Consider the following 27,976-nt stretch of genomic DNA (forward strand, 5'->3'; position numbering starts at 1 on the left):
AGGTGGTGGTTCCTGAGGTCAGTGTGCATGTGTCGCTGCAGAATCATAGAGCCTGGTTCTTGCATGCAGAACACTGAACACTTGGAAAGAGAGCTCAGATTCAAACCTTGGTTCAGCTGCTCATTGGATGGGTGACCCTTGGTCCATGCTTGATCTTTCCAAGCATCAGTCTTCATGTGTAAATTAGGAGAACAGTAGTGCCTGAGGTTGTTGGATGAATTTAAAAGTTTCAATGTCTGCCTGGGACATGACAGTCATCCAAATAGCTTCTGTTATTTTTGATTCTACCATCTGTATCAGTATTACTTAGATGGATGTTCTGTAGACCTCAAGACCCAAGGAATGTTTCTCTTTGAAGAATGCCTATCTTTTTTGCATAAGTTTCAAAAATTGAAGAACTTCTTTGGAAGCAAATAGAGGAGTACCTGTATGTAGCCATCATGTCCAGCGAGCCTTTCGTAGGGTCTCACCCCATCCTCAGCCTGTCCACCCAGTGATGCTTGACCCTTCCTCTGTCATGCCCATGTATCATGCACAGACTGATAACCCAGCATCTGCAATGTCTTAGTGACCCTTGTTTACGTCTTGGCCAAGAAGGATCTTTGAGTATATGGAACGTGGTCTAATTCTCCCGCTTCCACTTCCCAGCCTAGCATGCATAGGCACATGATATTTATTGAATTAATTAACAAACTGATTCTTATCCCCTACACAGGGGTGGCTCTTCTTTAGATGAAGGAAGGAGTAAAAGTCACAGCTGTGGGTTTCTCTCTGCATGTTCTTCTCCCTGGGGTTCTGCAGTCAGCTCTTCCAGGAAAGTCCCAACAGCCCGTTGACATCACATTGAAGAGCCACCTGACAATTAACCCTGCGAGTCTCCATATGGTGGGAGACCGTGAGAGATTTTATCCCAAGGCCTTATGAAATTTTTATTCCCTTTTATTTTTATAAGGTCATTACTTTTAAGCTACAAGAAGATGATCATATTTTCCTTACACTGTTGCTTCCTATGTGATCGAAACAAAAGGATTGCATCACTCCACGAACCATAAATCACACACAATGCACTTAATTCAGCTTATTCTGAAGCAAGATGAACTATGCGCCTGGACGGAGGACTTGGAGTCCTCCTTGGAATTGCAACATCCTGCCTTTTCTCCTTTTACATCCCCTCCAACCTCCATATGACTTGAATTTCACCCAGTGTCTTTATTTAAAATGACAGTAAACTCTATTTAATAACACATACAAATGAATCCCCTAAGAGGCCTGTTGATAATAAATCCCACCCTGAAGAATGACACAGCCAGAATCCTGAATCATGGTTTTGGGCAGAAAGCAACGTTTGTCCCTCTCCCTTGTGTTGTGAGTCCTTGGAAGCAAAAGGCGGCTGTCCTGGGAGGGCGTTGAACGCGTGCTGATTCACAACGCTCTTCCAGTGGAGTCCCCGAGCATTCTGCACCTGGGATCCTTCCCTGGGTGTCGTGCGTGCTCAGTGACTTCACTGAGCCATCACAGAACATGGCCTGTGGTCTTTTAGGAGCTGCCCAGTCCTCTTCCCTGGGCTGTGGTGGCGTTCTTTCTGCTGGCAAGGGAAGGGAGGACAGCTGTTTCCTGACGCTGACTCTGCACACACCGAGTGTCCATGCCCACTCATGGCTCTCTCCACGGCCCGTGTTGCCAAAAGGGGGAAGAAGGTGTCCTGCCAGTCTTTGGGGTTCACACACCCATTGGACTACCTGGCAGGAGGACGTGGCCCCGTGGAATTCCAGGATAGGAATGGAGGCCTTCCTCCCCAGCCAGGCTCGGCCTGCAGGGCAGCAAGACCCCCCACCCTGACCCTGGCCTGGCCTGAGAATCTGAGGCTTCACCCTCACCCCCGCCAGTGAGCTAACTAGGTTAGGCTGCAGCACTCCTTGTGCTGTCCCGGGCTGTTCTCGATGAGAGAAAACCTTTTAGGGCATTTACAGGCAGTTTCCAAAGCAAATGCTGTACACAGAAAAAGGAAAATAGATTGGATGCTGAGTTTTTGGCAATTCTCCCTGACTTTCAGAAACATATGTTTAAAATAAAAACCTTTAGAAATCTCTTCTTGGTATTCCAAGAGTTTGCCTGTTTTGGTTTTTATTTTCTGAGCCATTGTTATTGTTATGATTAAATAATAATAATATTTTGTGGAGTTGCCCTGGGAGCAGGGAGGCCAGAGCCGGGCGAGCTGGGGCTCTCGGCACCTGGCTGTGTGGCCCGCCGTGCTCTCCCGTGGAGTCCCGCTCTGGGTGTGTCCCTCCCTGTTTGTGAGCACCCCCCTCCCGTGTGTGCCTCTGCTTCCTTTGGCTGTGGGTCCGAGCTCACAGGACGCCGGCTCTGAGGTGGTCTGGCCTGCTCCTCCCCGGCCCCCACGCCCCTCAAACAGGAATCCTCAGCTCGTGGGGGTCCGCCCCACTGCTCTGGCTCTCAGCTGTGTGAGGGCAGCAAGTCCTGAGGCCCCGGTCAGCTGCAGCCTGAGGGGAAAGCCATCCACAGGAACCATCTGTCGCCCTCCCTGCTGCCCAGCCCCCAGCCCTGTGCTCCCTGGGATGTCCTTCGACCTCGCCTCCTCTGCCTCCGGCTGCTGGGAGAGGGCAGGGGCAGTCTGCCCTCCCTGGCATTCTGCTCTGGAGATTTTAGGGAGGTGACAAAATGCCTGAAGGAGAGCAGAAGAAAGAGGCCTTGGGGACATGCGGGACTCTCGCAGGAGAGCTGAGCATTTCAGGGGACCCATTCATGAAGCCACCCAAGTCGAATGAAGGTTGGGCTGGGTGGCTCATTCAGGGGCACAAGGTGCCGTGGGTAAGTTACGATGGCCTTTGACATTCTAGAAGTATGCTATTTTTCTCCCCTTGTGTCCTGGAGGGGTCTGTGGGAGACGGAATCGTGCACAACAGCAGCCCAGATTCCGGTGGCCTCAGAGTGGAAGGCTACAAATGGGAATCAGGGCTGGAAAAGCAGGTGCGTGCCAGGTGCGTCCAGAGAAGAGAGCAGCAGGTGGCACCGCAAGATGTCCTTGTCCCTCTCCTTCCAAGTGGCCAGCAGTCTGTAAGGAGACCTTGGATGATCATGCAGAGCCTTATTCCTCCTGGAATTTCCCCAGACTAGCCCCCATTGATGTAAAGGTGCAGTGGGGAAATCAGCCCCCACCCTGCCCAAGTGACCACAGTTAACGTCAGCAAGGAACAGAGGGACATGAAGCCTCTCCAAGTAGGACACCGCCGTAAGGGTACACACATCACTGGGAAGTGTTTGGGGTGAGAAAACATGGCCTCAATTGAGTCTCAAGGAATATCAGACAAACCCAAATTTTTTAACTTAAAAAAAGAGGAACTGTGCTCTTCTAGAATGTCATTATCAGAAAAGACGGAAAAGCAGTGCAGAAGTTCCAAGCTCACAGAGATGAAGGATAATGAGTACAGGGTGAAGGACAAAGAGGGAACAAAACATTCCGAGACCGTCATGTGGTGACGAGGACAGGGGTCTGTGAAATTGCTGAGGAACACTGCACTGTAAGTTGTTTTAAGAAAATGCAAAGGGCCCTGATGACCTAATGCAAGGCCAAACCCCGGACAGGACTGTGTGGCGGGGGAAGAGGAGGTGGTAAGCTGTGCCGGGTAAGCTGGGGATGCTGGGAGGCATCCCACCCAGGGACACTGCTGACCTTTGCTGACTGTGCTACGGTTACCAGGAGGGCATCTCTGTTCACAGGAGATGCCCAGTGAAGGATCCGAGGGTAAAGTTCCATGATGTGTATAACTTACCCATAAGAAATTTAGGAAAAAAAGTGTGTGTGTGTGTGTGTGTGTGTGTGTGTGTGTGTGTGTGTGTACATGTACATGTGAGTGTGCACATGTGTGTGTGTGCCTGTGTGTAGACAGACCAAGGGAGGTAAAAAGCAAAGGATAAAGCAGAATAAAATGCAACTGTGGATGAATCTGGATATTAGAGGCACATATGTATCTTTGTATGATTTTTATTTCTGAAGGTTTTTCTGTACATTTGAAATTATTTTCTAAGAAATATTAATGCTCTTTTCATACAACGCACATTCCTGAACCCCAGGTCCCAGAGCTGACTGCCTGGGCCCGGGGGACTCCAAACCCCCCCGTGCTCTGGTGCTGAGGTCCCAGCCACCTGGGGCCTCTGGTCTCTATGCCCAGGCTTATGCCGCCCCCTCCCTCCTCAGGAGTCTTGACGGAGCATGCCAGCTTTTCACATTTTTGCTCCTCCATTGACTTTAAAACTTACATTCCAAGCCTTTTAAATACGTTCAAGAAAATATTTTAAAAAAATGGTATATTAGTCCCTCCCAGGTAGCCAAGTTTCTCAGCTGGAGGTGATGCTACCCCCCAGGGACAGCTGACAACTTTGGGAGACAATTGCCACAGGAGGGGGTTGTCACTGAGTCTAGGGGGCGAAGGCCCAGGCTGCTGCTGACAGCCACATTGTACAGGCAAAGAACCATCCGGAGCCAGTATTGAGAGTGCAAGGCAGGGAAGCTGGAGCGCAGGCCCGTCCCCAGACTCAGGCCCCAAGACTTCGCCATACTTGCTTTCCCATGCTCCCTCCCTGAGGTCATTATAAAGACACCGGCCATCACGTCATTTCACCCCTTCACACTTCAACATGCCCTTCTGAAATAACACGGGCAACTTCTTATGTAACTCCAGTACCATTGTCACACCCAGCCAAATCAATCACAGTTCCACACGGTCACCCAATGACTGGTCCAGATTCAAATAATGCTCTGACCTGCAGACAGTTGGAATGTGATGGTTTAACGTTGGCCATATCCACTCTTATGAAAAGTAAAGATCACTAATGCAATATTTTATCCCTTTTCTGGATGGATCCACTCCCTTGGTCTTTGAATGGACAGAAGTGCACTTAATACTTATTTTCTGACCTCGAGAAGCGTTGATTAATTCAGTAAGCCTGCAGCAGGTGATTGTAGCGTTTTCTCCATGAAGCTATTAGGAGGGATTACTGAGGCAGATCATTGTAAATTACATTTTTCAGTCATTAAAATTGTGCCTCCCTCCTCTTCAACATAGTTAGCTATTTTTTTTTTCCCCAGACACATGGAAAGGTTTCAGCTTTTAATGAAGAACTTCTTTCTGGAGCATGCTTTTAGAATGTGAGTTTAGTAGCACACATGATGTAATCCCAATTCCCAGCTTTGCGTGCAAGATGGTCGTGTGAAAATGAAACCATAAATCCCATCTGAATTCTAGTTGCTGGGTTCTTTATAGGAAGTATTCTTCAATTTTCCCTTTTTTAAAAGAAACCATAGCATTGTCATCTGAGGAGCAGATCCGTAGTTGGAAAGCCAGAGATTGGAAGCAGGTCTGACCCAGGTCCACCGGAGAAGTGAAGCTTTGTTTGGGGTCAGTGTGTGAAGCAGGCATCTGCTTCTGCCCTGTGCCCAGGACATAGTAAGACACAGCACTGGAGAAGCCACCATGAGAAGAGAAAAGGTGCTGTGGATTTGCTATTGCCCGGCTGCCAGCAGCTTTTAAAATGTGCTCCAAGGAGTAATGCTTTGGAGTGGCTGCACAGCTGTGAACTCTAAAGTTTTCATAAATGTAATAGATTACCGCTTCAATCAAATATGAACCAACTAATCACCCTGTCGTGGTTTTTAACTAATTTTACAATTTGAGACCATGATGCTTATTAAAAGTCTCTTTTTTTTCCATGACCCAGGGTAATATTTTGTCCTGTATTGCCTCACTAACTAAACTCACAAGGTAATTCATATCGCTGTAGCTTAAAAATAGTGAAAGTAGCATAAAATATTCCCGACCACTGTTCTGACCAAAGCACTTAAGTGCTTGTAGAAAATTAGCTGTTAGAATTAGTTGACCCCTTTTGTAACCTACAGGGCTGGAATTGAATAAGAAATTAAGGCACTGTAAAAAGTGCTCATTCACCCTGGGAGAGCCCATATGGAGGAGGGAGCTCCTTCAAAGGCCCAGCAGTGGGAATATTGATTGGGGTGGCTGTCATAGAAATCCATCAATGGCCACTGTCACCGGCCTGTCCTTTACTAGTTCTTCTCCATGGTTTTCAGCAGCATTTGCTCTAAATGCAAAAATCTTTCCAGACTTACTTTAAAAAACAAAAACCAGCCCAGTTGCTGATGAGGCCCTAAATCAGCTTCAACTCTGAGCACAGCTCTGGGAAGCGGACTTTCAGCTTGGGTATTATGAGTTCTTTTCTCAGTGGTTTCTTTAAAACAAGGAAAACAGAAGAACACTCTCCATAAAGAACCCAGCAACTGGAATTCAGATGGTATTTATGATTTCATTTTACACTTTCATGTTTTACAACCATGTGTTGGCTCAAAGACACGTTCTTTTCTTCTCCAACAGCTATCTTGAAGGTGGTGGTACCCACTTAGTGCTGGCAGAAGTGGGTGGCTATTTTTGGATATCTCTGAGCAGGCAAAGGCCTCTCAGAAAACAAGAGGTGCTGTCACTGGTAGCTCTCTGTGCCTGGGTTTGCATTTGGGGGCCTCATTTTTCAAAAGGAGGAAGTCATCTCTTCTGAAACCCAAGCACATAGCTTGGTAGCCTCAGCAAGAGGATCTGAGTCATTCCATCAGCCAATTTAGAAAACTCTAGAAAGTGACGGTCCTTTTCCCTGCAGGAAAACACCCCTGGTATCTGTCTCTGGCAGGGATGGCATGGAAATTTGCAGAGCATAACTGACTTTGAGTGAAAAGGAACAGATTTGATCTAATACACATTCTACAAGTTTGGTTCGATGTAGGTCAGTTTTTAAGAGCGCCCAGCTGGCCAGTCTGCAAGTCAGCCTGGGAGCCGGCTGGATGGCTTCCGAGGCCAAGAAAATCCCCTCTGGCCTCAGAACACCAATTAATAAAAGTCCTTCATGGACTAGCGTGGGTGAGGAACATGCAGCTGACACGCTGCCAGCCCTCTGTGGAAGCACTTACCAGGCCCCAGATCTGAGGCCTCCCGGCCTCCCAGCCCTGGCCACGCGGCCTCCCAGGCCTTGCTGGCGCGAGGGGAAGGAAGCTCCAGGATCCAAGCCTGGAGCTAAACACTAAAAGGTGTTTTGTTTGACGGTTCCTGATAATACGCTTAAGTGTTGTTATAATGCTAATAATTAAGAAAATGCCCTTTGAAGACATATATTAAGTATGTATGTTTTTATTCTAAAGTCTGAGCTAACGGCCAGCTATGTTTGAAGTATATGGACCTTTTAAGCATCAAAGAATCTTCCACCCATCAGAGTTTTTGGGTTTTTTGTTATGGATGGTGATTAATTTTTAGAGTAGGGGGGAAAAACCTTCTCGTACCCTAAAGTAACAGCAAACCAACAATGATACCACCATCCGTGCGTCCCTGTGATGTAGTCTTCTCATTATCACATCCACCCCACAGATGTTCACTGACTACTGTGAAGTCCCAGCACTGGCACAAAGACTGAGGATGCAGACAGGCCACTAAATGGCCTTAATGGGGACGTGAACCTCAAACAACCTGCAGAGCAGGCAGAGAAGGAAGGCCCATGGCAGTAAGTGCTCCCAGGATGGGCAGGGCCCTGGAGGAGAGGCAGACGTGGCGAGCCAGAGAGCAGGGGCCTGTGGGTCACAGCAGCTGGCCCAGCTGAGGAAGAGGGAAGGACTTTGGGACCAAGATGAGGAAGCGGGAGGCCTTGGGAGCCTCAGGCATCCCGGGGGAGCTGAGTTGGGAAGGAGGGGCGAGGGTGTGCCCACGGGCAGGCTGAGCCTGACTCCAGTTCCTGTGAGAAGCAGTGCGGGGTTTTAGGTGGAAGACCAGCATGGCTTGAGTTTTTTTGCTTTAAAAACTGCTCTGGCTGCGGTATGACAAAGGACAGGAAAACTGGGAGAGTGAGCACAGGGTCTGGTTGGGCTCTTCCTCAGGAGGGCAATGGCGACCTGGACCAGAGGGAGGGGGCTGCAGAAGGAAGCGGCAGGCTTACCAACCGTGGCCACCGCTCGGTCCTGGGGCAGGCGCGTTCAAGCGGTCACCACCCGTTCCCTTTACGAGCGCTCACAGGCAGGTGCCTGCATCTGCACTGTCGACGAGGAAGCTCCAGCGTGAGTCAAATCCTATGCCCCAAGTCGCAGAAGAAGAAAACGGCGGCCCAGGTCTGCTCTCAGCCGCAGGGCTGCGTGGCTGTCAAAGGGGGTTGAAGGGGACTTGTCGTCTTGTCCACATTTTATGACTTGGAACTCTCTCTGCCCAACATTCTCAAGTTAGTAACTGAAAGCCTTTGGGAGCCAGAACTGTCCCAGAAGTGAATGAGGAAGACCCCAACCCACGAGGACAGCCCTGAGCCCAGCTGAGCAGCCCATCCCTCAGCGCCAATTCCTCTGGGCACCAGACCCAGTACTCTGCCAGGCAAACTGTGTTCCCTAATGATCAAGCAAGACTGTGTCGACTGAGGGTAGAAGGCGTGCTTTCCTCTCACAGGGGTGGTGGGCAGAGGCTGGGCGGAAGAGGTGATGTCTCGGCATCTAGCAACCACTGTCCACTGCCTCTTAAGAGCTGTGCGACCTTGAACACAACAACACCTCTGGACCTCAGTTGCTATGTCCATCAAATGGCCATTACCTACTGCACAGTGTTTTTGTAAAGGTTTCAAGAAGAGCTGTTGTAACAGGTCCCAGCCCATCATAGATCGTGTGGGTGCTCAGTGAACAGCGGCTCATAAACACCACTCCCAGTTCAATGCGGGATGGACTATTGGACCATGGATGAAAGGTTCACTTTGCCTATAGGCTCAAACCTACTTGCTTATTTTCAGAGATATTTAGATTACCTAGTAGTTATAGATTATGAAATAGTATAAATACAAATGGGTGAGGTTCTTCACTTGCATGATTTAGTTTATCATACGCCTTCATGTGTGGTATAGTGTCAACTCTTCCTGTCCTAATACTCATAAAATGACCATGTGTGGCACACATTCTCCAGATTGGAGGTAAATAGAATGAAATCAAATGAACCCTGATTCATACGTTCCTTATTGCTTCTCTCCTCTGGCTATAAGTGGGAAATAGACCCACCTACCCAACTAGAAATTCTTAATTTCTGCCTACAAAGACAGAGATTGCTAAGTCATGTACAATTGTTCACTTAAAACAAGTGTGCAGGAGTGGCTTATTTCACTTATATTGATTTCTCCAACTCCATCCTTTACCAGCAAATGCCATAATTTCCTTCTTCCTTAAAGCTGAGTAATATTCTATTGAATATTTATACTACATTTTCTTTATCCATTCATCAACTGAAGGACACCCAGATTGGTTCCACAGTTTAGCTATTGTGAATTGAGCTGCTATAAACATTGATGTGGCTGCATCACTATAGTATGCTGATTTTGAGTCCTTTGGATTTAGACAGAGGAATGGATAGCTGGGTCAAATGGTGGTTTCTAAGGAATCTCCATACTGCTTCCCATAGTGGTTGCACCGATTTGCAGTCCTGCCAGCAATGTATGAGTGTGCCTTCTCCCCCACATCCTTACTAACATTTATTGTTGCTTAAATTCTTGATGATTGCCATTCTGACTGGGGCAAAATAAGCCAATCCCCCCAAATTAAAGGAAGACTCATATGTGGACGCTAATTCAAAATGGAGGGGGGCATTAGGGAAGAATAGAGTCACCTTAGATTAGGTAGAAGGGAGTAAAGGGAGGGGAGGGGAGGGGAGTGGGGATAGGAAGGAGAGTAGAATGAGACAGACATTATTACCTTATGTATATATATATGACCACATGACTGATGTGATTCTGCAACATGTACAATCAGAAAAATGAGAAATTATACCCCATCTATGTACGATATATCAAAGTACATAAATGCATTCTACTCTCATGCATAACAAATTAAAACAAATTAAAAAATTAAATAAAAAAGATGATGTCACCCATGGGGGGAAAAGAAGCAGGCAGGAAAGGCCAAGGCGGACTAAGTGGACGTGGGGGTTGTGCAGGCTTAGCACAAAAGGTTGAGCTCTGAGGTCGAACACAGTGCCAGCAGTGTGGCCCTGGGCAGGTGGCTTACGCTCTCCTCGCCTCTGTTTCTCATCTCAAAACGAGCACTACCAGGTTGTTGTAAAAGTTGAATCTCAAGCTTGGCTTAGTAAGAGCTCAAACCGTTTTTTAGCTCCTGCTGCCCTGTAAGAGCCAAAGGTTATTTCTTTAAAGGAAATTTCTGAAGCCTGAGAGAAAACCCTGCATTTCCTGTACTGGCAGAAATGTGGCAGGGGGCAGTGTGCGCTGACCTGCTGAACTGCTAACGCTACGCAGCCGTGCATCCTGGGAGAAGTGGGCGGGGATCTTATTTACCTGTGGGAACAGTGGTTATTGGGGTCTTGACGTTTCCTCTGTGTCTACAGCCCTGTTTTTTTCTTAAAATTGTGTTACTTTCACGTGATAAATCTCATACTTTGGAGAGAGTCATAGCCCATCAGTATGAAGCCACCGTCCTGCAAAAGGGGAGAAGTCACCAGAGGTCTTGGGGCCACGTGGTGCAGGAGCCCGTCACCTTCACCTGGTTTTATGTCACAGCCGGAGAACAAAGTTGACAGATGAGCTCCAGAAGTGCATCCTCTGTGTCAGAGGTGGCATGGGTGAATAAATAAAGTCATCTGGGCAGTCCCCAATGACAGTAATGACAGCTTATCTCAGCCTAGATGCCCAAGACTTAATCCAAACCCCTGTGTCTTTGTGACTTGTAATGCAAGCAGTGTTTTAAGGAATTATTTTGGAGGAAACTTAATTGTCCCCTACAGTTTCCAAAATGCTGTATCAACAGTTTTATTTATTATAGTTTTCGAAACTAAATGAAAAAGAGCTGGGCAAAGGGAGCTGCTGCTGCTGCTTTTATCCCAAAGGAAAACAACAACCAAAAAAAAATGTTTTGATCATTTTGAGTATTTTAGTAAATGGAGAATAACAAAAGAAATGGAATGTGAATGCTCCATTGTTCTCACAGATGTGCAGTTCTAAATAGTTAGGATCCCAAAATGCTGAAATTATAACCAAAAATAATCTGAATTTTGTGAGTAAATTGAATTGAATGCAAAGAGAAACAGCAGAAGCCCATTTTCGACCGTTGTTCTAGCATTGTGGAAACACTGATTGCAGAAAAATACAGAACATGACTCGCAGCTGCTTCCTTCTCAGGCCTTCAGAACCGCGGGCTGCCTCTTCTTTGGGAAGGCAGTGCTGGCCAGTGGCCAGGAAGGGGTGGGCTTCAGAGCCTGACAGGCACATTCAGTCCCACTGGGCTGCTCTGTGTGGCTTTGCACACGTGGCTCACCCTCTCTGAGTGGTCCCTCTTCCTATCAGTCCAATGCCGACCGTCATCCCTCCAGTGCATATAAAAACACAGGGGACTAGTATTATAGGGGCTAACACTCTGCACAATGACAGACAGGGAGGAGGGCCGTGGCAGTACCAATGACAGTGACAAGCTGCAGAGGTGACAGTGGTGATGCTTTGCTTTGCCTCCCCAAATCATGAGCCCAGAACGTAAGCTATTTGCCAGGAGATGCTAATATCCTCCAAAAGGAGAACAAGAAGTGCGTATGTGCTGGGCTCAATGTCCAAACCTGTGATCCCGGCAGGAGGCTGCGGCAGGAGGATCATGAGTTCAAAGCCAGCCTCAACAACTCAGTGAGGCCCTGAGCAAATCAGTGAGACCCTGTCTCTAAATAAAATATAAAAAAGGGGCTGGGGATGTAGCTCAGTAGTTAAGCACCCCTAGGTTTAATCCCCAGTACCAAAAACAACAACAACAACAGAAAAATGAGTATACATATTTGCAAAGACCAAGTTCCCAAAGAAGCTGAGACAAAGCTGAAACAAGCCAAGAACCAGCTCTGATTTCTTTTTCTGGACTCTCTTTTCCCCCTCCATTTCCTGCCTCGATGCACTGGTTTGTAGTACACTGTCTGAACCCTCTGCAAAATAGTCCAGGTGATCCAAGGACGACAGCAGGAAGAGGCTGCGATTCCAACCTGTCGAGGGTTTTTGCTGAAAACCAGAGAGAGGTCCTCAGAGAATGAGGCCTGAGCAGGGTGCACACGGGCTCACCTCCTGATTTTTTTTCCTCTAAATTTATTTAGCTCAGATTCAGAAATAGATAATATTCAATAGAAGATTCACTTTAGTAACTAGGAAAATACTGATCATGGTTTTTAATTCTGATTTTGGGTGCGTGCCATGCCTTGTTAAAGCTCTGAGCAGTTCAGCCCTCAAAGGAGAGCATCAGTAGCTAATACCCGCATTCTAGTAGGAGAAAACCATTACCTAAATTTATATGTGAATGATTTTGTAATTTGCAGAATAATAACGTGTGATAAAGTGAATCTTCAGCAGAGAACCAGGTTGGATGCTCTGAATACCAAATGGGTCAACTCACAGGGAGAGCCACCAAAGCCTGCGTGTCACATTATGATTTAATTGAAAAGAGGATCCACGGTGCTTGCTGGTGTTAATTGACAAACCAGGACTGTCTTGTGACACTTTCGTATGAACATATTGCTCAGAATAATTAAACCCACAAACCATATGTATGGTCTTCACAGAAATAGTAGGAAAATGTTGACAAGCCATCAATGAATTCTTTTATCGTCTGGGCAATTGATGCCAATCTCTGCCTTTCCTTTCTCTGCTTTGCTCATTTAAAGAGCTCCAACATAGATAACAAGGTGTCGGGGTTGATCTGGATGACCTGAGAGCACTGGGATTCTTGAAATAACGAGGTAGTGCTGAGAGGGTCCCCGCCCAGCCCCTCCCCCGGAGGATCAGTGGAGGCCGTTGGAACTAGGTTTCCTTTAGGTTTAATTGATCCAATTAGTTTGGGCGCACTCTATCCAGATTGAGTCGCTTTCCACAATAACGAATCTGTTTGTTCTAGTTGTGTGCTAAGCCATCACTGAGTCACCGCTGCGCTAGGTGGGGGATAGCGCTCCTGTCCTTTGGCTCCGCTGAGTGGGGAAAAGACAAGCAAACAAGGAATAATGTAGAAGAAAGAAAGTCCTGCTGCAGAGCCTGGTGGGCCCAGGAGAAGAGTGGGGGATAGAGAAAGGCCCCGAGGGCTCCTTTCTGCTGTCCTGTGCAGTGGGGAATAAAACGTTGTCACTTTCATGAAATTCATCTCATTCAAACTATATGACTAAATTATATAATGGAAATGTAGAGAAGGATCATTTCAACATTGTTCTAAAAACCAACTTGGAGGTCATTTTTTGGGGGGGGGGGTCAATACTCAAATCTTTTCAGAAATGGAAAAAAAAAATAGAAGGACTTTACCGGCATCGTGACGTCATAACCCAAATTCTAAATGCACCTCTACCTCATAAAGGAAGGGCTGCCCAGTGTCCCCGCCTCTGTCCTCACTCCAAGCAGCTCTCCGACCTCACGCGTAGAGCAGCAGCTGCGGATGGACATGTCTGAGCTCATGATCTCCGCTCCTGTCCCTGGCGACACCCCTAGGCCCTGCTGTCCCTTGTGTTCCAGTGCTGGGCCCGACAGAGTTGCGCTTCCTGAGAGCCGTGTCCTGGTCTCTCACACCAGTCTCCTCACTCACCTTCCGCTGTCTGTCGTCTTCCCTCTTTATCCTCCAAAGTCTTATCCACATGGGGTCACAGTGGCTTTAGCTCTAAAGCTGCTGTGTGTCCCGGTCACTGTGCATAAGGGCTCCCTATGGCACAGCATCAAGCCAATGCCATCTGAGGGAGCTGACCCCACCTTCCCAGCCCACTAGCCTGCTGAGCCTGCTCCTCTGTGCCTTTCTGTTGCTGCCGCCTCTACCTGCATAGCTCTCCTCCCCCCACCTTCACCTGCGCAGCGTGACTTGTCCTTCCCGACCCTGGGTCAGGACTCCTGTGCCCGGGGCTGGCCTCAGGCTTGGACGCCCTCCCTTGACTACCCGTGAGTTTGGGGCGTCTCTGTGGTGAGCACTGAGCTCTCTGGCCTGTCCCTCCCATTTGGGGAGACCTTGGGTATCTTTTTCCCAGTGTCCAGCACAATATGCCCTGGTGAAATGAGACTGTTTGGGTGGTCATGCGTAACAGCAAAACAAATGGAGAACAACAGAGTCAACCATTCGAGTGTGTTTTACTTCCTGGTGTCAGGAGGACAGAAGGCCTGGTTAGACCAGCCCATCTAATGAGCCTAGAATAGGAGGGTCTCATAACACCGAGCCTTCACCTCCTGTTTCCATTTGCCGACACGGGAGAGTCCATCTAACTGACTTGCTCTGTGGGGACATCTCGGGATCCCTGCTGTCCTGTTTCCACACAGCCCCCGGCCATCTGCCCTTCAGTGTTCTCCAGGGGCCTCTGACTTCCCAACATTTTAAAATTAGACAGACCTCTTAGAATGCCACACACTGCTGACTGCACTGCTCCTCTAATCTCTTCTGTGGGATTTCCACACCGACACCTGTCCTCTCTCCTGAGGGGGCACGCAGCAGGGGCACTTCTTTTTCCAGCAGGTGGCTTAGACATGAGTCACAGTCCCTGACCCTCATGACTTCCTGGCACCTGGTGTTTCCCAGCTCAGGACCCAGTCTGCGCTATTCGTGGGAGAGTGTGCGTGTGCGTGGGCACATGTGCCAGTGAGCTCGTGTGTGCACTGGAGGATGAGGTGGCAGGAGTGGGGGTGGCCCCACACGCACCACAGGGGAGTGCTCAAAGTACACACTTCTGAACCAGCCCCCAGGGTCTCCTCCGAGTTCTCCCTGACCACCCGCCCCTGTGGGGGCCTTTGGGAGCCTCATAGATTATCTGCAAAATGAGGAGGTCAGCCCCTGCCTGCAGCACAGCCTGGAAGCTCACACGCACGTATCATTGCAACTTGACGTTCATCTTTTCTGTTGTTTTTGTCTCCACAGGGGCCTCATTGCCAGTGGTTTCACGGAGACCCATTATCTGCAAGACGGTACTGATGTCTCCCTCACTCGAAATTACACGGTAATTCCTTCACTTCAGACCAGCGGAACTCTGTGCTGTGGAATCTGTGCTTAAACTTGGGAGCCATTTTATTCTGAGCAGAATCAGAAGCCCAGACTTTTCACTTAGGTCCCAAGAAGAGTTTGTACATCCCTTAATGTTTAGCCATTCCTTTGTCACTCCAGAAAAATTTGGTTTTGTCCAATGTACGTGTCAGAACAGCTGTGGAGGGTTTATGGCAGGGACAACCCTGGAACCCCTTCGAGGCCTCGGGTGTTCATTTGAGTGAGTTCCTTTTTAGAAAACCCAGCCAAAGTCAGAGGTCACCTGCAAAGCAGTCCTACCTGGGCTGAATTTTGGCACATTAAACTTTAAAGTTCCTTAAAGAAATTTAAGAGAAAACTGACTGACTCTGCTTAACTTACTGTAAATGCACCCACAATGTTGATGGGATTCTATGTCAAGAGTTTTACTGGATATGGCATTCCTCACTGCCTGATCAGCTTTTCTGGTATTTGAACTTTTACATGTAATGAGAAAATGCTCATTTTATTTGTTCCTTTAGCGATTATCGTGCATTGTCTGTGTGTGCATATGGCCCCGTGTGTGAAAACAGAGACTCAGAGAGGAAAAGACAAAGTCACTGTCCTCTGAGGATAGGAAGTTCCCTTGCTCTGAAAGCTGTGGGGGTTTGGTTTAGAAGTATGTGGTGGAGTCAGGCTTTACGTCTGCCATGGAAGTGCTGGCAGGTCACCCTCATTGTCTCCAAGGCCTCTCTTTCTGCATGTTGCCCACACCTTTCTTTAAGTGTGTTTGGCACCCAGCACTTATGAACTGGCGCTTCCCCCTCCCGGGAACACAGTGGGATATGCTGCTGCAGACCTCCCAGCCTGCATTGTTCAGCTTTCCGTTGCTGTGACAAAATTCCTGAGAAAAATCATCTTAAAAAAGAGGAGGATGAATTTTGGCTCCTGGTTTCAAAGGTTTCAGTCCATGGTCGCCTGGCCCTGCAGCTTTGGGCCTGTGATGAGGTGGAAGGGCGTGGCAGGGAATGCAGGGCGTGGCAGGGAATGCAGGCCGAGGCGAAGCTGGGAAGCAGAGACAGCAAAATGGGGCCTGGGACAAAATACTCCCTTCAGGGCACACCCCAGGGACCTGCGTCCTCCTGATGTTTCCACCTCCCAACAGCCGGTTCAGTTAAGATTCCGCCAGTTGGTGAGTATATGGATGAGGACAGATCCTCACCACCCTGTCACCTCCCAAAGGTTCCGTCTCTGAACACAGCAGCACCAGGGACCAAGCCCTCACTATATGAGCTTTGGGGGACCTTCCAATCAACATAGCCCAGATGAGGCCCACAGGAATCCCGCATGGAACATGAGCATCTAGGAGTCATGTCAGTGCCTGGTCAGACTTAGAAGAGAACCATGGGAATCCTCCAGAGGGGAACCAAGAGGGGAAATGAGCTCAGAGCACTGGCGTTGAGTGGGGCCAGGGGACCCCAAAGGGCTGTTTAGGAACCAGAGAGAGAACCCGGTACGTGGGACAGGGACAAGAGAAGTGGGCGTGTGCGGCTGTGAGTCTCGCAGATTGTGGCCCCCAGTCTGTGTTACAAAAAAAGGAAGAGAGGGAGAGACAGACAGGAAGAACCCTCCAACCACAGAGGGGCACGAAAGAACTGTCCGCCAGGTATTCTGAATTGAAAAAAGATTTCCAAAAAAAAAAATGGGAAACTGAACCCCATCTAGCTTGTGTGCATGTTGGGAATGGGCTGGGCCCGGGGCCAGAATTTCAATACCATCATAAGAATGGAATTCCCCGTCAAGATCCTGACCTCAAAGCGGGTCCCAGATCAGTGAGCCCCGCGGCCCACGCTGAAGCCAGCCCCAAAGCGCTCCAGGGGGAGGTTTTCATGGCCCAGACGACAGGAGATGCCCCGGCAAGGAGATCATAAAAAGCGCCATAAAAATAGTAAGGATCAGCCCCGAGTCCAAACCACAAACCAAACAAGGAGCACAGCCCCTGTCAGCAGGCATCTGTGGAAAAAGAAACCAGAGAATCGGTGCTTCCAGGAACCCGAGATGATAGAAAAACCAGGGGAAACGGTTCAGAGGACAGAGCAGGTCTGATAGAAATGCCACGATTAAAACTCGTTTTAAAAACAGGAAAGAAACAAGAAAATGACCCTAAACTGAAGAAAGACATGAATCTTGAAGAAAATGCACCAGATCCCAGGCAGGAACAAAGATGAACCCCCCGTTCCAGGGTGGGTCACAGAGAGACGGCAGAGCATCAGGAAGGGGGCCCCGAAACCACGTGGGACCAAGGAGACGCTCGTGCAGATATTTTCTGTTGAAGCAACAGTAGATCCCCAGCCCCGGCCATGGAACTGAGCTTCAGGGAGCCAAGTATGAACTATTGTCACCCTCAATTTTATACTCAAATGAATTTACAAAAATAAGAGTGAAATAGACATTTTCACGTAAAAAGAATAAGATTTACTTCTCTTCTAGCCTAACAAAGAATATCTACCCAAAAAATAACTAACAAAGAATTCTTAGTAAGAAGGGGGGAGCTGGGGTAGGATGTCAAAAGCAATCATAAGCAAAATAATTGCATGTGAATAAGTCCAAACAATCCATTTAAAATAATAATTAAAACAGTGATGACTGAATTTGTGTGTTCTGAAACACACAAAAAAATAGATTTAAAAGTTTAAGAATTTCTATTGTTCTGGAGGATAATAGACGTACTAATTAGATTTCAATAATTAAAGTATGTCTTTGGCAACTTTAAGCATAACCCTTTAAAGAACAGAAAGGCAGAGTATAGAATTCCGAATAAGAATGAATAGAAATAGTGCATCCATCAGTAGAGAGCAGGAAAGAAAGAAGAAAAAGAACAGGGTAAAGAAAACAAAATAACAAGATAAAAAAGAGACAGCATATTCATCTCATTATTGTTCGTTAAAATAAAGTATCTCCTTAGAACTTAAAATCCAGCTGTGTAATTTTTACAAGACTCACACCCCACCCCCAAAACAAGATGCTTGTGACAGGAAAGGAATGGGAACAAGAAAGGACTGAAAATCTCAGCCCAGGAAAGCTGCCTTGGTCTAGGGACGTCAGAGAAGCTCAATCTTGAGGCAACCGTGTCACCACTAGGGACCAAGGGATCACAACGTCCTGATAACAGAAATCTCTCAAAAGGTCAGGAAAGACCAGGAAACTATGAGTACCAGCAGAAGAGTCTCCAAATATGTTTAAAAATAATTAATCTAGGTTAATTAAAGGTTTTTATAAAATGTAATGACCCCATTAAAAATATTATGGGCTGAATCTGATTTCCTTCTTAGTTATGTTTACTTAAAGAAAAAAGAGAAAAACTCCTATATCAATGGAACTCTTGAACTTAGCAATTTCAAGAGAAAAATTCTCTAAATATACAGTTGATATAACCTATTCATAATGCAAGACACTAAAAATACCTTGACACTCTCACAACAAAACAGGAGACTTAAATATATCTCTCTCGGAAATGGAGATTTTAAAAATGAGCATAAATTACGAGGAAGACAAAAGAATTATGAGAAAGCATTAGTTAAACCAAAAACTGCTCATCTGGGTATATTAATAAAACTGTTAACAAAGCATTTATGAAATTAATCAAGGAAAAAAATTCTCAAACAATTTTAGGGATGCTAAGAAGGATATAGCTATTGCTAAATAGAGATCCTTAAAATTGTGAGTCTTTATCATCATATTATTTTCTTAAAAATGTAAATTGTTAAAATTGGTTCACAAGGAAAAAAGAAAAATTTTAATCTTACTATATAAAGAAATTAAATTGAGTATTTTAAAATTCTACCCATAAAAATAATACCAGGTGAGTTTTACCAAATCTATAAGAAATAAATAGCTCCTGAAAAAAAGAAGCAAAGTTTTTAAAGTAGAAGAGGAACTAGCAAAATTAGAGAAATAATAAATAAAAAATGAATCTTTTGAAGTATGAACAGAGTTGCAAAAATTACAAGAAGTATAAACCCTCTACAGTGTGTATATTAAAAATCCTTTAAGAAGAAAGCAAGGATCCGTAGCATTGAGCTATCTTCAAATGTCATTCTGTACATTAATAGCTTCAGATGAGTGGTGTTGTTATGCTTGGTGCTATTTCTTCTACTATAATATTATTAGCATTTATACTCTTTCATTTATAGGTTCTAGTAGCTTGTGTGGGTGGGGATGTTTCTGGTGTCTCCTCTCTGCCCCAGAGAGCCTCACAGAGCATGTTCATATAAGAGGTTTTCAAAAAATGATTCACCTGCCCATTTCAGCATCTGAGGTGATGCCATCCGGAATTCGTTCACGTACCCATTCATTCACCCAGGGCTCGTGGACATGGAACAAAATGTATCCTCAGCATATTAATCAAGGGAAAAATTCTACAGGAGAGGCATGGCATTTGAAAGACATAAAAGCAAGTATGTTTTCACTCACCTGCTATGATAAGAATGTGTGCAAAGGAACCGTTTTAACTCCTGGGAGTCGGTTCACTGAGGAAGGGACATTTATCTGGCTCTATAAAAGTGGGTAAAGAAGAGCGAGTTTGGCATGAAATCCTCAATCCTAAGGAGTTTGGACTTTCTCTTACTGTAAATCTGGGAACCAGGGAGAGGGCTCACACAGCAGAATGACGTGTTCTGTGCTTCGGGGACTCCGAGAAGAACGAGAAGATTGGGAGGAACATCAGAGACAGAAGGCAGGATTTGCCAGGGGCCTGCTGTGGTCGATGAAGAGTCCATCCATAGACGCAGCCTGGTGTAGACACAAGGGTCCAGATGCTTAGAGGAGCGGGAGAGGTCAGGCCTGGTGGTGGTGGGTGGGGGGAATGTCAGCAGGAGGGTGCTGCCTCCACCTAGCCCGGGAGAGGGGCAACGTGGACCTCACTAGTGCCATTGAGAAGCAGCTACTGGCTGCAAGGCAGAGAGGACATGAGCCCTGGTGTGTCTGTGTCAGAACGGCAGGGACAACCAGGCACAGGTGTCGGCAGGCAGGTCACCACAGGAGAAAGACGGAGACCAACCTTGGATCTGAGGACTCACCTCGTACATAATCGACAGTGCCACAAGTTCACACTTGACTTTCTATTTTTTTCTTAAGATCTTATTTAAAATATATTTTGAGACTTGGCACCGAGGCTACCTCCACAAAGCAAATTGTTATTCCAAAAATTAACAGAAAAGGGAGCTCCTAGAGGAAGCACCTGTCTGCCGACAGGTTCGGGTCCTCCAAATACTCACTAGGGCAGGGAAGGGTGCTCACCGACCGTGACAGATGTAGAACATGTAAGATGTGCTGCTAAAGTTATTTCTGCAGTTTTCTGCTTTAATCTGCCTTATTTTCTTCTTAAGCACCAGCACCGCCCCCACCCTGCACTGCTTCATTGCCCATTTGCAAGGAAAAATGCAATGGGAGTAAAGAAGCAGCAGAAATACAGGGCTCAGTAAACGAGGGTCCAAGAGTGGCAGGTCTGTTTTGGATGTGGATTGCAAAGCTGAAGGCTGGAAATCAAGGTGTCTTAGAATACAGCCAGGATAGAAGGTCCCAGAATCTTCGTAGCCACCATCTTCATAAAGGGAGCGCTGTACTTTTCTATGATTGATGCATGTACAGGGGCAGGGGTGTCTCCTTCTCCTTATTTCTCCATGAGGTGACTGTGAAAGCCTCCTTCCCCAGGAAGGGTCCCAAGGCATGATCTAACAAGAGGAGGTGGAGAGGGTACCAGAAATTGCCAGGAGCGTCCCTTCTGCCCAGGCCCAAGCTGGTATCCTCTACAGAATATGCCCCAAGCCCCTTTGCAAAGGCAATGAAGCCAAAGCTATATTCTGCTCTTCAGTGGACTCCTTGAGTATATCCTCAGTAGGTGAAGCAACTGGAGAATGATGGATTGACATCACCAAGCCCTTGCAAACAATAGCACATTTGCTTTTCTATTTAGAAAAACAGTGATTCTTCTTTCCACCCAGCAGCTACCTCCTCCCATTCCTTGAGTGCCACCCCAAGCCACCAGCCAGGTTACTGGAAAGATGAGGCGTGAACAAGAGTGTTCACTCTGCAGAGCCCCCGGCCTGAACAGCTGGTCCTTAAGCCCAGGCCAAGGCCTGGCCCTGCTATTGGTGCACAAGAGACAGATGCAGCCTGGGCTTTTGTTCTCATTGAATCAGGCTGGAAAACAAAAAGAAGTTTGCTGACTCACTCATCCATCCTCCACAGTCAGCCCCTACTGCGTTCTCCCAAAAGTTATATGTAAAATAAGAACCACTTTGGCTGCAGCGCATTAGCTGTTGTTGTTTTTAATATTTTAAACAGCAGTGTGAGCTGTTGACTCAGAGTAGGGGCTGATTTTAATTTTGGAATTGATCTCTTGTCCCTTCTCTCTGTTACCCTGACAGGATAAAGTATTTGTGACTTTGTCCTTCACTGGCCACATGTAAGGGAGGATTATGTTTTATATTGTCACTTCTAATAATGCCAATGGGAGAGAATACACATGCCATTTGTGCTATTTAAATCCCCCAAACAGTTCTGGGGAAGCTGGAGTCCTCATCCAGGGTGGCCCCCAGATGCCCCCAGCCCTGGTGGAAATGCTTGTCTGCTGTATGCAGTTAACGGAACCACAGGCCTGTGCCAGGCCCGCGCCTGCCGCTGAGAGCAGCAGGGATTAGAACCAGACTAGGAGACTCACTGGGGCCGGGAGGAGACCGGCACCACCCAATGGCCACAGCAGAAGAATCCCCGCTGAAGACCCAGAAAGAAAGGCCGAGGGGGGCGATTCTGGACCTAGGGATCATGAAGGCTGAGTGGCAGAGGGGACCCTCCAGCCAAGTCTGAGGGTTGAGGAGACAAGAACCAGGAGAAAGAGAACCTTCTAGACCCGAGCAGGGTTATCCCGGGGCAGGGAGGCTGGGTGTGGGTGCTGACAGAGGCCTGGGTGTACAGGACTTGGAGACCACGTGACAGACTTGATCTTGATAAAGGAAACATGGGCAACCATTAAAGGGTGTCCTCAAGGGGGTGTAGCAACCACATGGGGCTCTGAAAGGACACCTGTGGGTGCAGCGTGAGGAACAGAGTGTGGGATCAGGCAGGCCTTGTGGGGACATCAGAACCCCTGGTGAGGGGAGCTGCCCGGGGCCAGGTGCGCAGAGATGTAGAGGAGGGAGAACGCCCCCTGTGCGTGTGACAGCACCCAAGGCCTTCTGTGTCCCAGGTGTCCCCTGTGCTTCTGCTTGGGAAAAAGTAGTGACAGCATTTGCCAGGAGAGATGTCAAAAGGGGCCAGAGTTAACCAAGGCTGAGCCATCCGGGAGGGTGGGTTCAGGATTTTGATGGAAATTGTTGAGGGGTGACAGCCTGGGCGTTTCCATGGCAACTGCTTCCTGGGAAGCAGCAGTACCTTGGGCCATCGGCTTGGACTCCACATGTGAGACGAATGGACATTTGTCCATTGCAGCTAGAGAGCCTCCGAAGAGAAGAGGGGTGGTTCTGGAAGTGACAGGGAAGCCAGAGAGCGTCACGTCTCAGGAGCACACCAGGCGTGAGCCAGCTCATCATCACATTCCAAAGACGGTCTGAGATGCGTGGGTTGCCCGTCACTGAGCTCCACGCCCCCTCCCCAGCTCTTCCCGTGGCCCCTCTCTGACCACCAACCTCCATGCCAACTCCTCTCCCCTGCTTCCCACATCCACAGGACTTCCGCCTCCCCCACTCACCCTGCACCTCAGGCTTCACATGGAGATGCCTGACCCCTCTCCACCCACTTCCCACCTCACCTAGTCTCAATTCAGACCCCTCCTGCCAAGGACCCTTCTAAATCATGCATGTCATCACTCTTACATTTTTACCTTGATCCTCCTGGATTACCAAAGGTTCCCCGCAATGCCTTCTTGATCAAGTCCAAATTTCTAGACGCCCCATCGACAGCGGTGACACACCCACCTTTCCATGCTTGCATTCGGTCACCCACCCGAGGGGCCTGATGGGGTTGACGGTGTGTCGGTATGACAGCTGATGTCGAGGAGCACCAGCGCAGGTCCTGTTCGCAGCCCCCTCGGAGGTGGACTTGTCCATCCTCACCCGAGGTCAGCCCTTGCTATTTTATACCCCGAGGAGGAGACTGAGACATGGAGATACAGTAAGCAGGCCATGCCCACAGCTGATGAGGGCTCCAGCCCTGTGGCCTGGCGCTAGGATTTGAGCTCCTGGGCGCCGGCCGGGACACGCTGCCTCTACTCGCCTGGACAGAGCAGGGGGTTGTGCTGTGTGTCTGTCCCTGGTGCCTGCTGTAGCAAGCCTGTCAAGGCAGTGGTGAGGACTGGGGCACATGGAGTTCATTGACCCCGGGAGTCCCTGGGGAGCGTCCAGGGGAGAGCAGAGGGCCTCTGACTGAACAAGTCCTGGGACAGGAAGAGAGGAGAGGCCGGAGCAGCCCCCTGGGAATTCACAAGTATGTCGACATTGCTGCAGGGCCCCTGGGCTCACATGGGCAAGGTCCCAGGGCCTCTGTGGTGCTGTAGGAGGGTGGGAGGGGGACAAGCCCCTTCCTCGGGGAACTCACAGGCCGACAACAGATGGCAGAGTGCACTGTGACCAGAATGCGGTGGGGGCCGGGCAATGTCAGAGCCCAGCAGGCTCCAGAGGACCTGCAGGATGTGGTGACTGTCCTGAGCCAGACCTGGGGCAGCAGCTGTGGGTGTCAGGAGCATGGCAAGGACGTGACTGTGTCGCCACATCCCTGCACCAGCACTCACCCAGCCGTGAGATATGCAGGAGAGACTGGGAGACAGGCAGGCCAGCCGAAGCCACTGCCCGTGGGAGATCAAGTGCACAGTACGTGCCTTTCCTACCCAGTTCCTTGCGAAATCCCTCACAGGTCATGATGACAGAGGACAACATGAGCCGCGGCCAGGAAGGCCCACAAGTAAGCTGAGCACCAGGCTCTCGAGGCTGCGTGTCTTGATTGAACAGCGGCTGGCCCCTTAGGTCTTCTGTCCCTGTCCCCAACCCACCCTTGCCCCCTCGAGGATCTTCAGAAAAATCTACACAGCACCCAAGAACATGGGGAGCTGGGAGTGCAAAACCAGAGAGAGAGAGAGAGAGAGAGCAGAGCCAGTAGCCCCCTCGTCCAGGGCGTCCACTTCTCTCTCTGTCCACCCATTCATCCAGCAAGGCCACAGTGAGCAAAGATTCATAGGAGGAAAACAGTGGGTGGAAAATAGGCCCCACAGCATCCTGGGTTAATGGGCCTTCCACGTTGGTAGCAATACTTTACACGTCATTGTGTTTCCCTGAGTTTTGTTTATTCAAGCCACAAAACCCTGGGAAAGTAAGCACCTATTCCATGTGAGCCTCAACCCAAGGCTCCACCTCTGGGTGGGTCTCGTGGTGTCTCAGCGGTCGGCATCCTGCTTCCAGGGATGGTCTACTTGCAGGGAGGTCCCGAGAACGCCAGCAGGATTTCTTAAGCATGTGTTCCCTGGTGCAGCATTCCAGCGCAGCAATACAACTCAAACGGCCCGAGGTTTGTTCTGTACAGTCTTCAACTAGGCCTGGATCTTGTTAGAGCTGCGGAGCAGAGATGGCCGGGAAGCACGGGTGTGGCGACTGCTCTTAACCATCCTGTCCTGCGCAGGCACAGGGCCAAGTACGGGGTGACAGCTCTGCAGGCACTTGGGCTGCTTGAGTGCCTGTCACCGTGTTTGAGTCCCAAGCCAACATGTGGTCTGTGGAGGCTTGGTGTCCCGCACAAGGGGACAAGGGCTTGACCACAGTCGTGCTGAAATGCAGGCCAGCAGTTTGCAAGCCACATGCCATCTACCCCCCTGTCTGCTCTGAGTGTGCAGATGACTTCACTGTCCTGCCGTCCCTGGAGGGACATCATGAGGAGGCTCAGTGGACCTTGCAAGTCTGCATTTTATATGAAAGCTTTTCTTGTCAAAAGAAGAGATGCTCGTGAGAGCTTGTGTTCCCAGCAAGGAGGGCTGGAGGGATGCTGTCTGGCCTGGAGTCAGAGGCTGGATTGAGGTCCCCCCCTGCCATCCATTGCCTCTGTGACCTTTGGTGACTGTTTAGGCAACTGGGCCTCAGTCTCCACATCTGTCTGTTCAGGGTAGAATCTGGCTGGAAGAGCAAAGTTGGCCTCAGATGGCCCAACGTTTCCTTCTGGCTAAAGCATCTTATGATCCAAGGCTGAATTCAGGTAGTTTGCCATGTGGCTTGTGGCAGGGGTGAGGAGCCCTCTGAGCCCCCAGAAAAACAGCCCTGAAAATATGTTCTCTCAGCAGAGTCTCTTACAGACTTGTCTGGTCACAGTCCTTTGTAATCACAAGGTTGGGCCATTTTTGTTACCACTTTAGCACATAAAATTCCCTGCTTTCTGGTCCACTGAGAGTTGAGTAACAGGAGCTTGTTCTGACTTCCCACAGGGCATACAGTTGAGGGCTACCAATTTTCAAGTTCAAGAGTTCTTGCTCCATCTTCTTCTTACCCAGCATTATATTTGATTGATAGTATTAAACAGAAGGAAAATGTATTTTACTGGAGTGGGGAAACGCATTAGGTTAAATAATAAGTATATAAAATACATGGTTGGAGGCTTTGCAAAGGGAAAGGTGTAATTTTGTGGTTATGCGTGCTTGGCGCTCCTCTCCACGCTGGGTTTTGTTGGTAGAGATGGAATGCAGTGCATCAGCAGAATAAAGCCAAGTAGGCTGCCCTCATGGGACAGTGGCTTTAGAGAGATGAGCAGAACAAAAAGTCCACGGGGCTTGTTGTCTTTGGGGGCATCAGAGAGAGGGAGGATTCGGGCCAGGAAGTGTGGAGAGCAGAAGCCACGGTTCGCCAGCAAGGGCAGTGATGACCAGCAGGCCCTGAGGCACAGTCCTCCTCTGGCACGATGCTGCCTGCCATGTCACCCACTGGTGTGGCACCTCCAGACCCAAGAGGCCAAGCGTCCATGAGTTCAGGAGACCCGCTTGGCTCCCGCCTCAGCCTCAGTGTGCGGAGACGACCTGGCCTCAGATACCGGTGCACACTGGGCGGGGTACTGCCCTCGTGGCCCTCTCTGCCTCTGCCCCTTCCCTGGAGGTCATGACCCCTTACAGGGACAGAAGCTATCTCCTTCACTCCCACAGATTTCCCTGGTATGACAAGCACATTGTTGAGAGCTATGCCATGATCCACTCACAGTGTGATACAAACCAAATCACATCTGTTCCCATTTGGTGAGTCCTGGTGAAAAGAACTCCATTTCCGGAAGTTGGAGTTATCCCAGAGACTCCTCAGTTAGAGCCATGGTACTTGTGCTTAGTCATCTTAGCAGTGAATCCCGATGGAGTGACATGGGCGTGTCAGCCCGTGTCGGAAGGTACCAAAGTGGGATCAGCTGAGAAACGGTGGCTGACTCGGGTCAAGGGTGGGAGAGGAGGGAGGGTTTCCGTTAAGGAACAATTTGTGGAAGCTGCAGCCCACTCCCTCTTCTTTCACAAGCAGCCATTCAACCCAGGTGTTGGATGGGAAATTAATTTGATACCAATTTGTTCTCGGCTTCTGCTTTAATGAGCTCATATTTCTGGGTATTTAATTTGAAAGCACATTTGATAAATAATCTATTAAAAATAAATTGAGATTGAAAATAGATGAGTTTGAGATTTCAGAGGTCAGTAATTAAGATTATTGTCACTGAATGCAAAAAAACACTAAAGATTATTGTCATAATTTGATTTTTAATTTTTAAGCAGTATCTAGCTGCCAATTCTGCCATGTCATATTTTTCTAAGATGGGGGAACTTCTACATTGGACCCCAAAGGTCAGCAACAGTCAAACCCCAGGCAGCGATTCTGGGACGGAGGGCAGCCCTGGCACCTGAACTCCAGCGGCCGATGACTTGGAATTGTCCTCGGTCTTCATGTGTCTATAGTGTCCCTAGGGCTGAAATCCCCTCCTGAAATCCACGGGGCTGAATCTGCCTGTGGTGCAGAGCCTGGGAGCCGTGAGACCCCTCTGGTGCCCTGAGGTGTTGCAATCCAGTTATGGAATTGTTTGGAGAATCACCACTGTGCCTCCCATAGGTAGGTGACCAAGAGTCGTCTAGAGAGGGGACACACAGGAGCATCCAAAGCATCTCACACAGGTGTCGGGAGGCATGCTGGCTGCAAGGGCTGCCCTCCCTCCTGGCGTGGGGGATGGCTGATGTGGCTGCCACCCTCCCAGTATCCCATGCCCAAGCCACATGCTCACAAAAGAGGCCAGACTCACTGGGGCGGGGGTGGTAAGGGCACTGTGAGTACCACACCCCTGCCCCTGCACCTTCAGCCAGGATGAACTCAGCCCATCCCTGATCTGCCAACCCTCCCACCACCACTGCCCACTGCCTTGAAATGTGCTTTTTCTCTGCTGGCTATGTCCTGTCCTGCCCCCTCCTTCCCTTGCCGGCCTTGGCCCCTGGACACCAGCCATCACACTCCCCAGTATGCTAGGGAAGACCCAAAGAGGAGCCCAGAACACTTGTGCTGTTGGCAATTGATATGATCAACAAGAGAAAACCCAAACTGTCCAACTGATCCGATGGTCCAGCAAGGTGCCCGATATAAGATCACCTTACAAAAACCCAACGCTTCCCTTTACATTAAAAACCATCTATAAGGCAGAATAGGAAAAAAGATCTTATAATAATATTGACAAAGCTACACAGTACCTATGCATAAACTTAAAAACTTTCTAATCACTGCATGTAAAAAATGTTCTTAACCAAAGGGCATAAAAAGGACCCAGTTAGAAGGAGAGGCTCACCCCGTACAGGAACAGGACAGATCTCTATTGTGCAAACTCAGGTTCTTACCCATGAAAGAACCCAGAAAGGAGACCAGGTATTGTGTGCTTCTATGGCTATGAAATGACAGGAGCCAGGCTGGGGAGGGAGAGGGGAGG

At 48.6% G+C, this 27,976-nt stretch overlaps 1 protein-coding gene across 1 annotated transcript in view; it reads left to right on the top strand.

Annotated features, from left to right (window-relative positions):
• Adam12 (ADAM metallopeptidase domain 12) overlaps nucleotides 1-27,976 on the top strand; it is a 311,142-nt gene that overhangs the window by 168,955 nt on the left and 114,211 nt on the right. The window contains exon 4 of the mRNA XM_078024409.1: nucleotides 14,933-15,011. Coding sequence (XP_077880535.1) covers nucleotides 14,933-15,011 — 79 coding nt within the window. The remainder of the gene's footprint in view (nucleotides 1-14,932; nucleotides 15,012-27,976) is intronic.

This window comes from Ictidomys tridecemlineatus, chromosome 1 (genome assembly GCF_052094955.1).
Source record: "Ictidomys tridecemlineatus isolate mIctTri1 chromosome 1, mIctTri1.hap1, whole genome shotgun sequence".
Lineage (NCBI taxonomy): Eukaryota > Metazoa > Chordata > Mammalia > Rodentia > Sciuridae > Ictidomys > Ictidomys tridecemlineatus.